The sequence below is a fragment of the Phalacrocorax aristotelis genome, chromosome 2 (assembly GCF_949628215.1).
Source record: "Phalacrocorax aristotelis chromosome 2, bGulAri2.1, whole genome shotgun sequence".
Lineage (NCBI taxonomy): Eukaryota > Metazoa > Chordata > Aves > Suliformes > Phalacrocoracidae > Phalacrocorax > Phalacrocorax aristotelis.
The window spans coordinates 28,188,453-28,201,517 of record NC_134277.1 but is presented as its reverse complement, the minus strand read 5'-3'; the positions used below and the strand labels follow the sequence as shown (position 1 = coordinate 28,201,517).

Here is a 13,065-nt window from a genome sequence, read left to right as displayed (position 1 = left end):
CTCATAATGGGTCCTCTGGAAATGTCTACTAATAATTAATAAACGTGTATCTCCATAGAAAATAAAAAATGATGGGTTTTGGCTAGAAAATGAAAGAAAACACTGAGTTTCAAGATGACCAAATGTTTATATTTTCAAACACGTATGTTTGCTGAAGCTAAGAGAAGGTCAGTGTTTTGTACAAAACTTTGCAAAGGTAATATTACTTTCTTGGCTAACTAAAATCCAGCTGTCCTCTTGCACACAGTGTATGTTCAGTGTGTGCAGACACTCATACATACACTTTATAGACATGCACATGTTCTATTAAATGATGCCTAGTCTCTTCCGTGAGCAAAGTCTGGTTAAAGTGTGGCTATTCAAATATGACCAACATTTTGGCAAATGGATTTATTAACAGATTTCAACCTATCTTGTTATGGATGATGCTTTACATTCTAGGTATTTTGGTCACTAGGTTAACTTTATAAATAGCAAATTAATATACTGTGTTGAAAATCTGACCTACTTTTGCTCTTTATTTTGCAGTGACTGGCAGATTTATTATATTTTTTTTCCTCTTCATAAACGCTTCAGAATTGAGAAGATCTAATCCCTCTTTTGGCATTTTAACTTGGTATCACAATTTTGTTTACTTAATAAATAAAATTGCAAGAAAAAGAAGGTAATTTACCCCTTGATAAACCTCCATCTTGTTAACTTCCATCTGTGAATAATGGCCGGTGAGCGTGCAAAGTGGCTGGTACAGATTGGATTTGGTGTAAGCAGAAACAATTCTGATGGTATTGTTAGGAGCTGGCATTTGCACATATGCAAATTTTTTACTGGTTCAGAATAACAATGATTTAATGCAGCAGCACAGTTCAGCACTTGACATGCAAACACAACTGTTATTGTCTTTAAATTTATTTTTTATACCCCCCTTATTAAAAAAAAACCAAGAAAAATATAGATAACTCCTATATCTGCAATATAATTTATATTCAGTACTCAGCTTTAAAAACGTGATACTATTAGTACACAGCATGATAAATATTCTAAGCATACACAACTTGTGCTAGGTGATAAAATATTCTGAGCATGTCCCAAAATGATTCTCTCATCAGAGATGGCTTGTTACCTCCACCATCAGCAGATACTGATAATTAATCAACTGAAATGAATCTTTACAGAATAAACAAATCTGTTATACATGAAGGATGATTATGTTCTTTAGGCTGTGAAGATTTTTCATAACTTATTCATGCCAATGGTGTGCCTGAGTTATGAAGTATTTTTCACTTATGAAATAAATATAGCATCTTTTGTTTGTCATATATCCCCTCTATTTTCCAGGCTTTACCAGCACAAATCTACCAGCTATGCTGATTTACACCAACAGAAGAATTAACCCTCTATTCATCATCAGCATTAATGTTTCCTGAGTTATTTCAGATGCATTTCTAAAACATAGCCCGGGTAAATCATTTTTGACTGTTCCATTTTAACAGTAATGTCTGTGTAAATGCCATTATCAGCCGTAAGACAGAATCATAGCTGTCTCCGTCCAACTTTGTGAGTTCCACTCTCTCCTGGTAGACGTAATACACACAGTGGAGGATAGTGCCATATTTTGAGATGGGAAAGCCATGAAAATATGCTACCATTAATGAATTCATACTTCTACGTGCTGCTTTTATGCTCACTTTTCTTTCGTCTATTTAAATGACCAGTTTGTTTTTTCACTGGCAGGATCACTGATAGATGATGAATTTTAGACATGCATGTGAAAGTATTTGAAAATCCTACGTTCTAAGGAACAGGAAACAAGATCATATTTGGCTGACCTCCTCAGCAATCACAGATAAACAGTGGGGTTTAAATTACAAATTTGTGTGATATGTTAAAAAAACTACAGCAAAAAAAGGAAACATTGACAACTGCCAGACAATGTTAGAAAATAACCAGAAAAACAGCAAATATATGTGAAGACATCATGATCTGCTGTGAATATTCTTCAAACACAGAAAGAATAATTGTGAATGATTCATTCAAACTGAGTCATACTTTATTTTATTAGGGAAATTCTCAGGGTTAGGCCTACTGTGTGAGCACAGATTCTTGGCTAAGATTCACTAAAACTGATGTGCTAACTCACATCAGACAGACATCCTTTATTAAAAAACCCCAAAGCATGAAAACACAGAAACAGCAAAAAACCCCAGCTGAACCCTTGACCTAAGGAAGGAGATACTGCTTCATGCCTTTCCTTGACGCTTCACTGAGGGAGAGGAGCCAATAAAGAGTTTTAAGAACTATTTAAACAAAATCTGCTCAGGAAAACCTTGTGCTCGTGTCTTTTGAACATTCAGCTCTTTCCCACTACGAATGAAGCAACTTGTTTACTGTAGGAATGCAAGTTTTGTGGTAAGTTAACATACAACACACTATCCATGCTGCTGTATGTATAATATAACACAGAAGAAGCCACTTAGAAGACAGTTACTATGTTGTGGGGCAGACAGAAGGTATACTGAGGAAAACAATAATTTGCAACAAATCCGTCTTTGCTTTACCTCAGCCTTTCACCAAGGTACTCACTGCACCCAGATCTTTCCAGATCCAGTCCTTTCCAGATCTCTCCAGACACACTCAGATTTTTCCAGATGCAAAAAGATAGTTTCTTGCCTTCAAGCTACACACTGCAATGCCTACATTTTAGGCATCTGTCTGACAGTGTAAAATCAGGAACACTGTAAGAGAAATCGTAGAAAGAGTAATGAATGTCAGAATAATATCCAAAATAGCTAGCACACTGAGCTCTGCCTTACACTAATCAACAGGAAAATGTTCGTCCTTTATCAGTCCTTTATTAAGTCTAAAAAATCATGAGCCCCAGGCTGCCAGTCTCCCCAAGGTAAACTTTAATAAGCTCAGCAAAGTTCATATGTGCCTATTGAGATATGGCTATACAACAGCCTCATAGTTAAAACACCAAGTAGTGAACGAGCTTTCATTCCCTCTTCTACACGAAAACAATCAAAGCCTAATTTTTCACCTCAAGGACTGTGTCCAGATACTAGACTGGGGCTTATTTTGGAAATAAGCTACTGCTCTTCCTGCTGAACCTGTCCCCATATGTACAAACAAACTCAAGGTGGCCTGTATCAGAAGAGGGCACAAGAAGGAGCTAACTTTAGGTCATTTCTCATTGCAAAGGGGAGCCCTGGAATGATTGTGTGCTCTGTTTTATGAGTGTTATGTGTAAGTCACAGAAAAAGCCATTGGTTGAGGAGAGACAATCTCCTAACTTCCCCAGGAAGTGCTTATATGTTTTGTAATGAAAACTGACTCACAATTTTACCCTCATCCCATCGCATTTTACCATACAGAACAGTCATGCTTCTCTCCAGTCCAGCTGATCTTGGATTATCCTGCATAATGACACAGCTTCACTAGAAAGAATGAAAAATGTTCCTCCTCTATTCCCCAGAGCAGTCTATGGCTTTGTGGTTAAAACATACTGAAAGGAGCATGGCTCATGGGCCTGAATCCAACCTCAGTCAACCGTGGACTTTGAAAACAAGTTGCTTATGTAGCCAAAAAGAGTGTCGTAATCTACTACAGTCAATACTGCATGCCATTTTAACAGTGAACATTATTCTCCACTGCCTTTTCTATGAAGATAAGGAGCTTGGGCCTGTACATGTGCATTGGACACAGACCTGCCAGGCCAAACCCTTTATGACGATTGCACTCAGGTTTTTATGTAAGCTAGGCAATGACCTTCTAGCCTTGTTGGGACCAAGACACCTCTGAAGGCATGCTCAGGACTTGAGGCACCTGGAGTTCCTGGAGGCTGGGAGATGAAGTAGATTCAGACTAGCTATACGAAGGGACATTTAAAGGTCATCTAGTCCAACCTCGCTGCAATAAGCAGGGACATCTTCAACTAGATCACGTTGCTCAGAGCCCCATCCAACCTGCTGGGTAGCTTCAGACTAGATATAGGGAAGAAGTTTTTTACAATGAGGGTGGTGAAACACTGGAACAGATTGCCCAGAGAGGTGGTAGATGCCCCATCCCTGGAAATGTTCAAGGTCAGACTGGATGGGGCTCTGAGCAACCTGATCTAGTTGAAGATGTCCCTTCTTATTGCAGGGGGAGCAGAGAAGATGACCTTTAAATGACCCTTCCAACCCAAACTATTCTATACTTCTATGATTCTAAGTGCTGGAAAAGCTCAGGTGCTGTCCCATTTAGGGAGCGGTTGAATGAGGCTTTCCAGGGTCATCCTTTTATATTTACCTCTCTGAATTTCACCACCAGTCTACCTGAAACATAGGCAGGTTTTTTGCTTGTGCTTTTCTTTGGCAATTGGCTCAAGATCATGTGGCAGTATAACGTGACAACTGTAGCAATTTTCTTAGCAGTCTTAATATGGAAAAAAAAATCCCATTGGAGCCTGTTTTCACAAAAATAAAGCTCAATAGGACAGCCTTTCAGACTCACATCTAGGTATCCTGGCTTCTGTATATTCTAAGGCTATTGTCATGCTATTTTCTCTCTCTAATTTTTCTCTTCTTAGTGGTATTATTAAAATAATCTGAGATTGTTTTTTGTTGTTTATAAATGGACTGCTGTTATCTATTCATTTATGACAAGGTGATTGTATTTACTTATCTAGTTGTTTGCAGATAAGCACTGCATAATCTGGTTTTTGTGGTCATTTGAAAAAGTGTGGCTCCAAGTCTGCTTTGCTCTAACTGCTGTTTTCTTGGTCAGGGAGATTCAGCAAGAAGAGAAAGGCTGTGCTGTCTCACAGAACAGCTGGGCACATGCAGTGGGCACACGGATGCAGGGCAGGTAGAAAAGGAAGAGAATCCTTCAAGCGGGAGTGTTTTACAAGAGGCAGAGGCTGGAAGACTGCTGAGAAGCAAAGGAGGTAGATATGCTGCCAGGCCTCACAGGTGGTGGAAGAAACTTCTGAGGGACACAGAGGAGGCTGTATATAATTTGCTGAAAACCAGAAGTCATTAATTCACTGGACTGAAAACAAACATAAAAGGACCCATCCTGCAAAGATACAGAGTGGAAAAGGGCAGATGCGTTTATAAATCCGTTTAATTTCTCTACTGTCTCCCTCTAAGACAAATAAAGACAATTAATTACTTAATTGTTCTGGTTTATATTGTCATAAATCTGGCTTTGAGATCTTCTGCCTTTTTACTATCTTTACGAAACTCATGTTAGGGAAAGTGCTGGAAGATCCACCCCAAAGCTATGACTAACTCGATACCCAATTACAAATCCAAAACCTCACCCCCGAGCTACTCTTACAAGCAACCTTTAGCTACATGCATGTGACAAGTTCCCTGGCTGCACTACCAACCTCAGGCCAGCCTAAAACCCCACCCAGGAGCCAGAAGCCCAGAGGCCAGCCAGAGCGGGCACCTACAGGGCTGGCGATTGCCCTGGTCGCAACTGCGGGCCTGCATCCCAAATGGTACGCTGCCAAACACGGCCAGACAGGCTGTCTGTAGACGGTCTGCAAACTGTCTGTGAGGCCAAGCATGTCATACTTGTGGTCTTCATGGGTACAGCTGTGGACTCTAGTGGGGCTGCTTACGTGTCATGTTCATGTTGAATTAGGAACTAAAATGGCATTAAGACAATTTGGTCGAAAGTATGGCTTATTCTTGGGACATCCCAGAATGAAGCCTTGGGATACAAGAAACTGGATGAAACATTCCTCAAACAGCAGTCTGACTCGCAGGGAAGAAAACAGCTCTGGGCAGGAGAGCAGGGTTTGCTGAGAGAGGCAGCATGGCTGCTGTGAATGTGTTTGGCATCCTTCTGCTGCTTGTCCTGGTGCCCCCTGAACAAGGCGGACTCATTTCCTCAGGCTAACAGCTCGAGTCACTGATCGGTGACTCGGGGCCCAGAGTCCCTCTGAGGCGACTCGGAGGCTGCCAGGCCATCAGCCGCAAAACTGAGGAGAAAACCTGAGGTAAACTGGCCGCCTCAGAGGGGGAAAGGGGTGCCCCCCCCGAGAGTCCCCCGGCCCGCCGGTGCCAGAGGCCGCATCTCCCGCCGCCCCGCCTCTCTGAGCGCGAACCCCGCGGTCCCCCGCCGGATGGGGCCTGGCCGTGCCGTGCCGGGCGCTGAGGCGGGCTGCCGCCGGGCCGTGCCGGGCCGGGCTGTGCCAGGCCGTGCCGTGCCGTGCCGTGCGCTGAGGCGGGCTGCCGCCGGGCCGCGCCGGGCCATGCCGTGCCATGCCGGGCGCTGAGGCGGGCTGCCGCCGGGCCGGGGTGCAGCCAATGGGCTGGCGGCGCCGAGCGCCCCGTCCGCGGCTGGGAGAGCAGTGACGGCCGGCGCTGGCGGGCTGGTGCGCAGGCGGGGAAGCCGCCTGCCGCGGTCGGAAGGGAGGGGAGGGGAGGGGAGGAAGGGAAGGGACGGGAAGGGAAGGGAAGGGGTGGCCGCGCCGGGCACAGCATGGCTGCCAAGGTAAGTCACCGCCGGCGGCGGGCGGGGAGGCGGCGCGGGCGGCGGGTTCCCGGCGCGCGCCAGCGCAGCCGGTGGCGGCGGGGAAGGGGCCGCGGCGGGAGGCGGGCGGCTGCCGGGTTTGACCTCGGGCCTGTCCTGTCCTTGGCAAAACTCGGCGGGTGGCGCCTCCTCCTTCTCCTCCTCATCACGGCCCCTCGCCGCCGGCCCCGGGGGAGGAAGAGGAGGCGGCGGGGGTGGGTGGGGTGCGGGGCCGCCGAGCGCCCGCGGCCCCCCCCCCGCCCCGGTGGGGTTCGGGAGAGGCGGCGCGGCGGGGATCCCCACCTGCCAGCCGCGGGGAGCGGGCCCGCTCACTGCTTGTAATGCATCATCTGATCTGGCTGACACTGCGCGGCCGCCTCCCGCTGCGGCCGGCCGGGGCGGTGGGAGGCGGCACGTCCCGCCGTCCTGCCGCCGCCGCTCGGTTGCGGCCCTCACCGGTGCGGCCGGCCGGCCTGCCGCTGCGGCCCGCGCACCGCCCCGCTGGCCGCCCGCGCCCCGGCCGGGCCGCCGCTCCGCCGAGCGCCGTTAGGCCCGGCTGTGCCTCAGTGAGCACCCGCCACACGCGCACGGTATATGGATGCATAGAAGTGCGCATACGTGCATCGTATATACACACGTATTTTCGGCGAGAAAATGCGGAGGGTGCTCGGGACGGCAGCTGGCAGGGCAGGACCTTGTCGGGCTCACCGTGCCCTGAGCGGGCACTAGCTTGGCCCTGCCCCACTCGCAGGCCTTAGCATGACAGCCCCTTTTTGCCTTTTCTCCCATTTTCTCCGTATACCTGTTTTTACTTTCTGTTTTCACTTTCGATTATCATTTCCAGCCGGTTTCACATCTCTGTGCTCTCCTGTCAGATTGATGCCCATTAGTTAGGCTTTTCTGCTGTTTCAGAAGGATAAATGAATTGAAATACTTTTATCAGGTGTTTAATAACACACTTCCATCCCAGAAAAAAAAAAGCTGTTAGCTGGATTAAGGCCATATAAAAATAGGTATTCCACTTCTAATGGCAGATAAATTTATATGTAGTCATGGTGTTTCAAAACTTACTACTAGGCTTTCATTAAGTTTCTTTTTTGGATGCTGAAACTTTAAAAAAAATTGGGCCACATCCTGCTTTTTTTGAAGTTGGTGATGAAACTTGCATTGAGAAAATATCTGAAAACAAAACTTTTCCAAAGAACGCAAAGCAGCACATGTGCTCAGCCTGGGTAGAGTTGTACACTCTCTTATTTCAGTGAGTCCTTGACGGAGCTGCTCCTGTCTAAGAACACTAAGAACTTAGGTTATGTGAAACCCATGCTGTTTTAATGAATTGGGTAACATACAAGTCCTCTGCTGGGATATATGAAAGAGTCATCCCCAAATCTTTTGTTCATTATTTCTAAATCTTAGCTGACTTTTCTGATTGCCCATTGATCCATACACAGCACATCAGTTACATCTTACCAAACTCTTGGTGTTCGAAGACTTAGGAGTCTTCTGCTCACTGAATATATGAACCATCTACTTACCTTTCCTCTCCAAGCAGCAGTTCTTAATCCGCAATGCATTTGAATCTGTACTACTCACATACACTTAAAAAAATACTGCGTAATTTCTTTGTCTAATCTGGTAGACATGTGAGCTCCATGCTGCATATTTGCATGTGGTCCTTTTTCTTTTGGCTTGGCTTATTACACAGTTCAGATAAACAAAACCTTTCCAAGCAGACCTTGAAAAGACTCAACACTCAAAGAGAAACTGAATTGAATGTAGTATGCTTCTGATTACGTCAAGCTTGGCAGAGAGGTACCTGATAAAAAGAACAATGGCTTGTCACTAGTGTCATAAGCATCCTTGGTGCATTGCAAGACAGAGATGCAGCACTTTATACTGCAGGGTTTACAGCCTTCACATAGCTTCTGCAGGCTTTAATGTGTTTTGAAACTTACATATTTTTTAAAAAAAAAAGTAGAGCTGGGAGCTGCTAGAATGGATTAATTATTAAGTCACCTTGTGAGACTTCAAGGGTTTTTATCTTCCTGAGGTAAAATAGTTGCTGTTAAACACAGATGAATTTCTATTTTTATTGAAGTCAGTGGCAAAATGTGTTTTGTACTCTTAATGGTAATGTCTGAGCTCAGGTTCTGCAAACACACATATGAATAACTTTGCCACGCAAAGAGCTTCTGGGCCTGAAGTTATTCACATGTGCTTGCAGGCACGGGCCTTGATTTGTCTTCTAACTTCCTCACTGATGCATCTCAGTAATGTTTGCCTTTTTCACCTCAGCCAAACAATGGACTGGTGAGTCGAATGATTTTTCTAAAATCCCTTCAGTACCTTTTCCTTGCCAGTATCCTGCATGACCGCTTCCTTTAATTTTTTAATTACAACCTTTTAGGCGTATGAGTCTTTGGGATTGAATGTAATTGCTCTTTGCTTGCAAGATTTCAGATGTTGACAGTTTAAGCAGACTCCAGGAATTCAGTCTGTCAAAAGGAAAAGCCAAATGGGATACTGTTAAGGCTGCATAGTTAAGCACTCAGGTATTAAGAAATAGGCAAAGCTCTTATGGATGGAATCTTTAAAGACCGTTACAGTGCCATTTAATTGTCTTCTTTGTATGTTACTCTGTGTCTTACAATCTATACAACGTTTTAAACAACGTATATTGCACATCAGTGTCTTCTCCAAATCTTTGAAAATGTTTTCTAAAAGCATTTTGTAAAAACTGCACTGTAAATTATATTTGCACAAATAGCCTGTAAAAACTGCAGGTGAGATATTCCAGTAGATTTTTACCCCATTGGTAACTAAATCATTACCATTGTAGGTACTGGCTTCTTTTTCTGAATTGCACAGAAAACAGGCTATGTGGAAAGTCTTTATGGTAACGCATGTACAGAGCAATAACGATGTTTTATATAGCGTATCATGCTTTATTTCTTCATTTTGAGTGTTTAACAATGCAATCACAATGTTTTTTCTGCCCTTTAGCCAGATACTTCTAAAGAGAAGTTACGTAGTCTAGCTAATGCCCCTTGCCGTTCACCCTGTGTGTATTTTACAGCAAAATTAACTGTGCCTGTTGAGTGAATGTGAGCTGCCCTTGGCCCAGATACTGCTATGCAGTTCTGGGCATAGCTGTTGTGTCATGCATGTGCAAAATGTGACTTGCTATCTTTTTGAAGTCCTAGTGCTTGGTAAAATATAAACTTACTTTCAGTGGGAAGTTCTAAGGCACTTCTCAATGAGACCTCTCTCCATAGCTGATTTTGCCTTTGCCCCTGTGCTACTTTGTTGGTTCGACACAAGGTCAGAAACTGATATTTGTAATGGAAGCTAATACATGTAGTATTTTTAAACTTTCTCTTTCATAACCACTAACTCAAATGTTAAAAATTGCATTAAAGAAAATTCCAAATGTGAAGAATTTCAGTAGATAAATTAAAGCTTAGAAGCTGTGTAAAAACTGTGGGCTTAGCATGGAAGCACTTTTACCCCATTAAACTTCATCTCTGCTATGGATAGCGTGTGAATAAATTTTGATACTTGAATTGAACTGCACAGTACTGATATAGGAGATGATTTTTAAATACTGTGGTATATCTCTCTTTTTCTAACGTAACTGTTTCTTGATGCACGTGTGAACTTCTATCCATTGGGCACATACTGGTTGCCTCCATTACCTAGAATGTCTAAGTTATTTAACAATTATTGTCTTATGAACAAAGTGAACACAAATACCACGTGCTAAAAAAGCTAGTTGTAAAAGTGACTGTTCAAGCGAAGGCATGAACCTTACATCAGTACCTGCTGGGACTATTTGCATGCTTAATTTTAAGTGCATGCCTAAGTCTTTTGAAGAACAAGTGCCTAGCTGTCAGAAAATATATCAGTAAGGTAACACAAAGAGATTTGTTGCTGACTTTACTTACATGACAGTATTTGGGAAGTTTCTAATGCAAGGTAAAGAAAATTTGGTATGCAGTTTTGCTGTATTTAACAATTTTTTATTCTCTTTCTGCTTGTGTTTTTCTGGAACTGTTTACTATGGAAGCTGTATCAGTGGAGTTACATGTTCTCTCCGGTTACTGCCATATTTACCTTTCAAATCCTAGACCTTGTCATATCAAAAACAGTTAGTACCCTTCACAGGCTCCTTGTGTGTCTTGGTGTTAATACAGTCAGACATTTCCCACTGAACATCGCAGTCCGGCCAGATGCATCACCTTGGCTGAATTAATTGGAGTTCTGTGAAGGATTGATGCTGCTGGCCCTCACTCTGTGTGCCTTTTTGTGTGCAGAAATGATCCAATGCCTGCACTGGGCGATGTGAATTAATGAGGTCTGGATAATTAATGGCTGAAATACACACACCATGGCAATGCAGTTCTAAATGAATGTGATTCCAGACAATGCTGAAACTATTAGATGCTGGTGCAACCATGCCACGTTGGTTATTTTGCTGTCGTGCATTCCCAGTATGTTCCTTTGCGCATCATCCAGCTCCATCATGCCTCTTGGTTCAGCTCCTTCTCCCATGCTCCTCTCCCCTGTGCCTAGCAGTAGGGTGGGATGTGCCTGGGAACAAATGAGTTCACTCTTTTTGCCCTCATTGATGCCATTCTTCCCTTCCTCCAGCAAAATGGTAGAGAAGAATTGCATTGCATTGCATGTGGATTCGATGGGCCCTCAGAAAGGAACAGGTGAGGGATCTTAGCATCATGATGGGCTACTGTGTCCGTGAAAGGAGTAGAGTCCTTTATGGACAGGCTCCAGCCACTCAGTGAGATCAAAATTGTGGGGGGGAAAGTGGTTGGTGAGTAAGGAGAGAGGGCATCACTGAGTTTGCGTACTGTAGGCTTAATAGTGTCATGACACTTAATGGCACCATGGTAATTTTTTTGGATGCAACAGCACCATGTAAGACCCACATGGAAACTCCTGTGGCTAGTCTGTACAGGTCCAGTGATGCTTGCTAATGTATAGTTGCATTGTGGAACTGTGCATAAGTGTGTCAATTCTTAAATACTTTATGCGTCATGAGACTCTTCTTTCCACTTTCCCCCTCAGAACAAACGTGTATTTATGCTGCTTATGCCTTATTATTACAACTTGTCTTCTTAAGGGACCAGAATTTGCCTGATAAAGGGACACTGAATTTGTCTGAGTGCTGATGACTTCAAACCTTTTCTAAGTACAAAGTAGCATGCATGACCACTGCGACTGAAACAGAGGAGAAAGTGAATCATTTACTCCCTTCCCTGTCCTCCCCGCCATTGTTTATGTGTTTAGTTTCATTTGGTTTCTTTTACTGCACAAGTCTTGGCTCTTGACGTTTACCCTCAGGGAACTGCTTGAGTCCTGATCCTGCAAGGTGCACAGTGAGTTATAGGGCCCACTGGCAAGAATAATCCCAGGCAAGCCACTCATGGAACAACTCTCTTGTGGAAAAAGTCTGTACAGCTCTCTTCTGCAGTGAACGCCAAGTTACCCTGAAAAGGAGCTTTATTACACCGGAGTTTTTGATTTAGTTGAGTTTATCTGTTTCTTTGTACTACTATTTTCCCCTGCTTTCTTTATCAGAGCAAAGTGGGGGTAAGAGGAGGTGGTGAAAGAGGTTGATTTATGTCTTTAATATGTTAGAGGTACTGACGGAATCACATGTGACAAGTGCCAGTGGTTTTAACAAGTTTTTGACACTTGCTCTCTTCCACTATGGTATGCCTGTAAGAGGAATTGCCGGGTGACCTCGCTTCATGTATAGCTCTGGGAGAGTGTGACTGGACCCAACAGTTCTGTGTACATCCTCATGTGCGTCTCATCTGTTGTGATGTCCACTGAAAAGTATTTTTAAGTTACCTGGATCTTATCACATTGGGAAACGAATTCCTCTTTCCATGCAGCTTTGTGTCCCAGGAGGTTAGAGAAGCTCTTCCAAGTGTGCTTCAAATGACATGTTAAAGGCATTCCTCCTGATCTTGTAATGTAGACAAGCTTACAGCCCTGAATGATAACAATGTGTCTTCTGACCAGCTTGTTTAGGCCAATATCTATTTTATTTATCTATGTTGTCCAAGGAGTATGACAAGGAGGTATGTGATACCGTATTTCCTGGAAGATGGCATGAATGTCTTGCTTAATTTTTGCTTTTCATCTGTGGAGTTGCTGTTGCTTTGGCTGTAGAATGGCTTGACCATGCTGAATAGAGCCTGTATGTTTGTATGGTGGCAAACCTCAGCTTGCATAAGGCCTTGGGCACTATTGTGACTCTGCTAATCATGCTGTTTTGCTTCAGCTACAGCACAGTCTTCAGAAACAGAGCAGCTGATGTTTTATGGTGCTAGGTGACGATGGCTAGTACAGCATAAAGTTGCATGTTTTCTGGTGCATTCTCTTTCTGGAAAGTATCTGTGTCTCAGTCATTTGCAGGGAGATAAAGAGGTCCTTGTGAGAATACTCTATCATCGATTGCTTTGGAATAAAGCAATTTCAACTGAAGCTTTGTTAAAACACTTAAAGGAACACTGCAAATGCATTTTTCATAACATC

General features: G+C 43.8%; 1 protein-coding gene across 3 annotated transcripts in view; it reads left to right on the top strand.

Annotated features, from left to right (window-relative positions):
• The first annotated feature begins 6,366 nt into the window (after window positions 1-6,366).
• The window catches only part of SLC25A13 (solute carrier family 25 member 13), a 100,743-nt gene continuing 94,044 nt past the window's right edge, over window positions 6,367-13,065 (top strand). The window contains exons 1-2 of one of the 3 annotated variants that reach the window (XM_075082886.1): window positions 6,367-6,486; window positions 8,729-8,814. Coding sequence is in view for 2 of the 3 variants with exons in the window: in XM_075082884.1 (XP_074938985.1) it covers window positions 11,187-11,219 (33 nt within the window). In the remaining variant the exon portion in view is untranslated. Of the gene's footprint in view, window positions 6,487-8,728; window positions 8,815-11,171; window positions 11,220-13,065 lie in introns of those variants that run through there. The other 2 variants (XM_075082885.1, XM_075082884.1) reach the window with 2 other exon arrangements.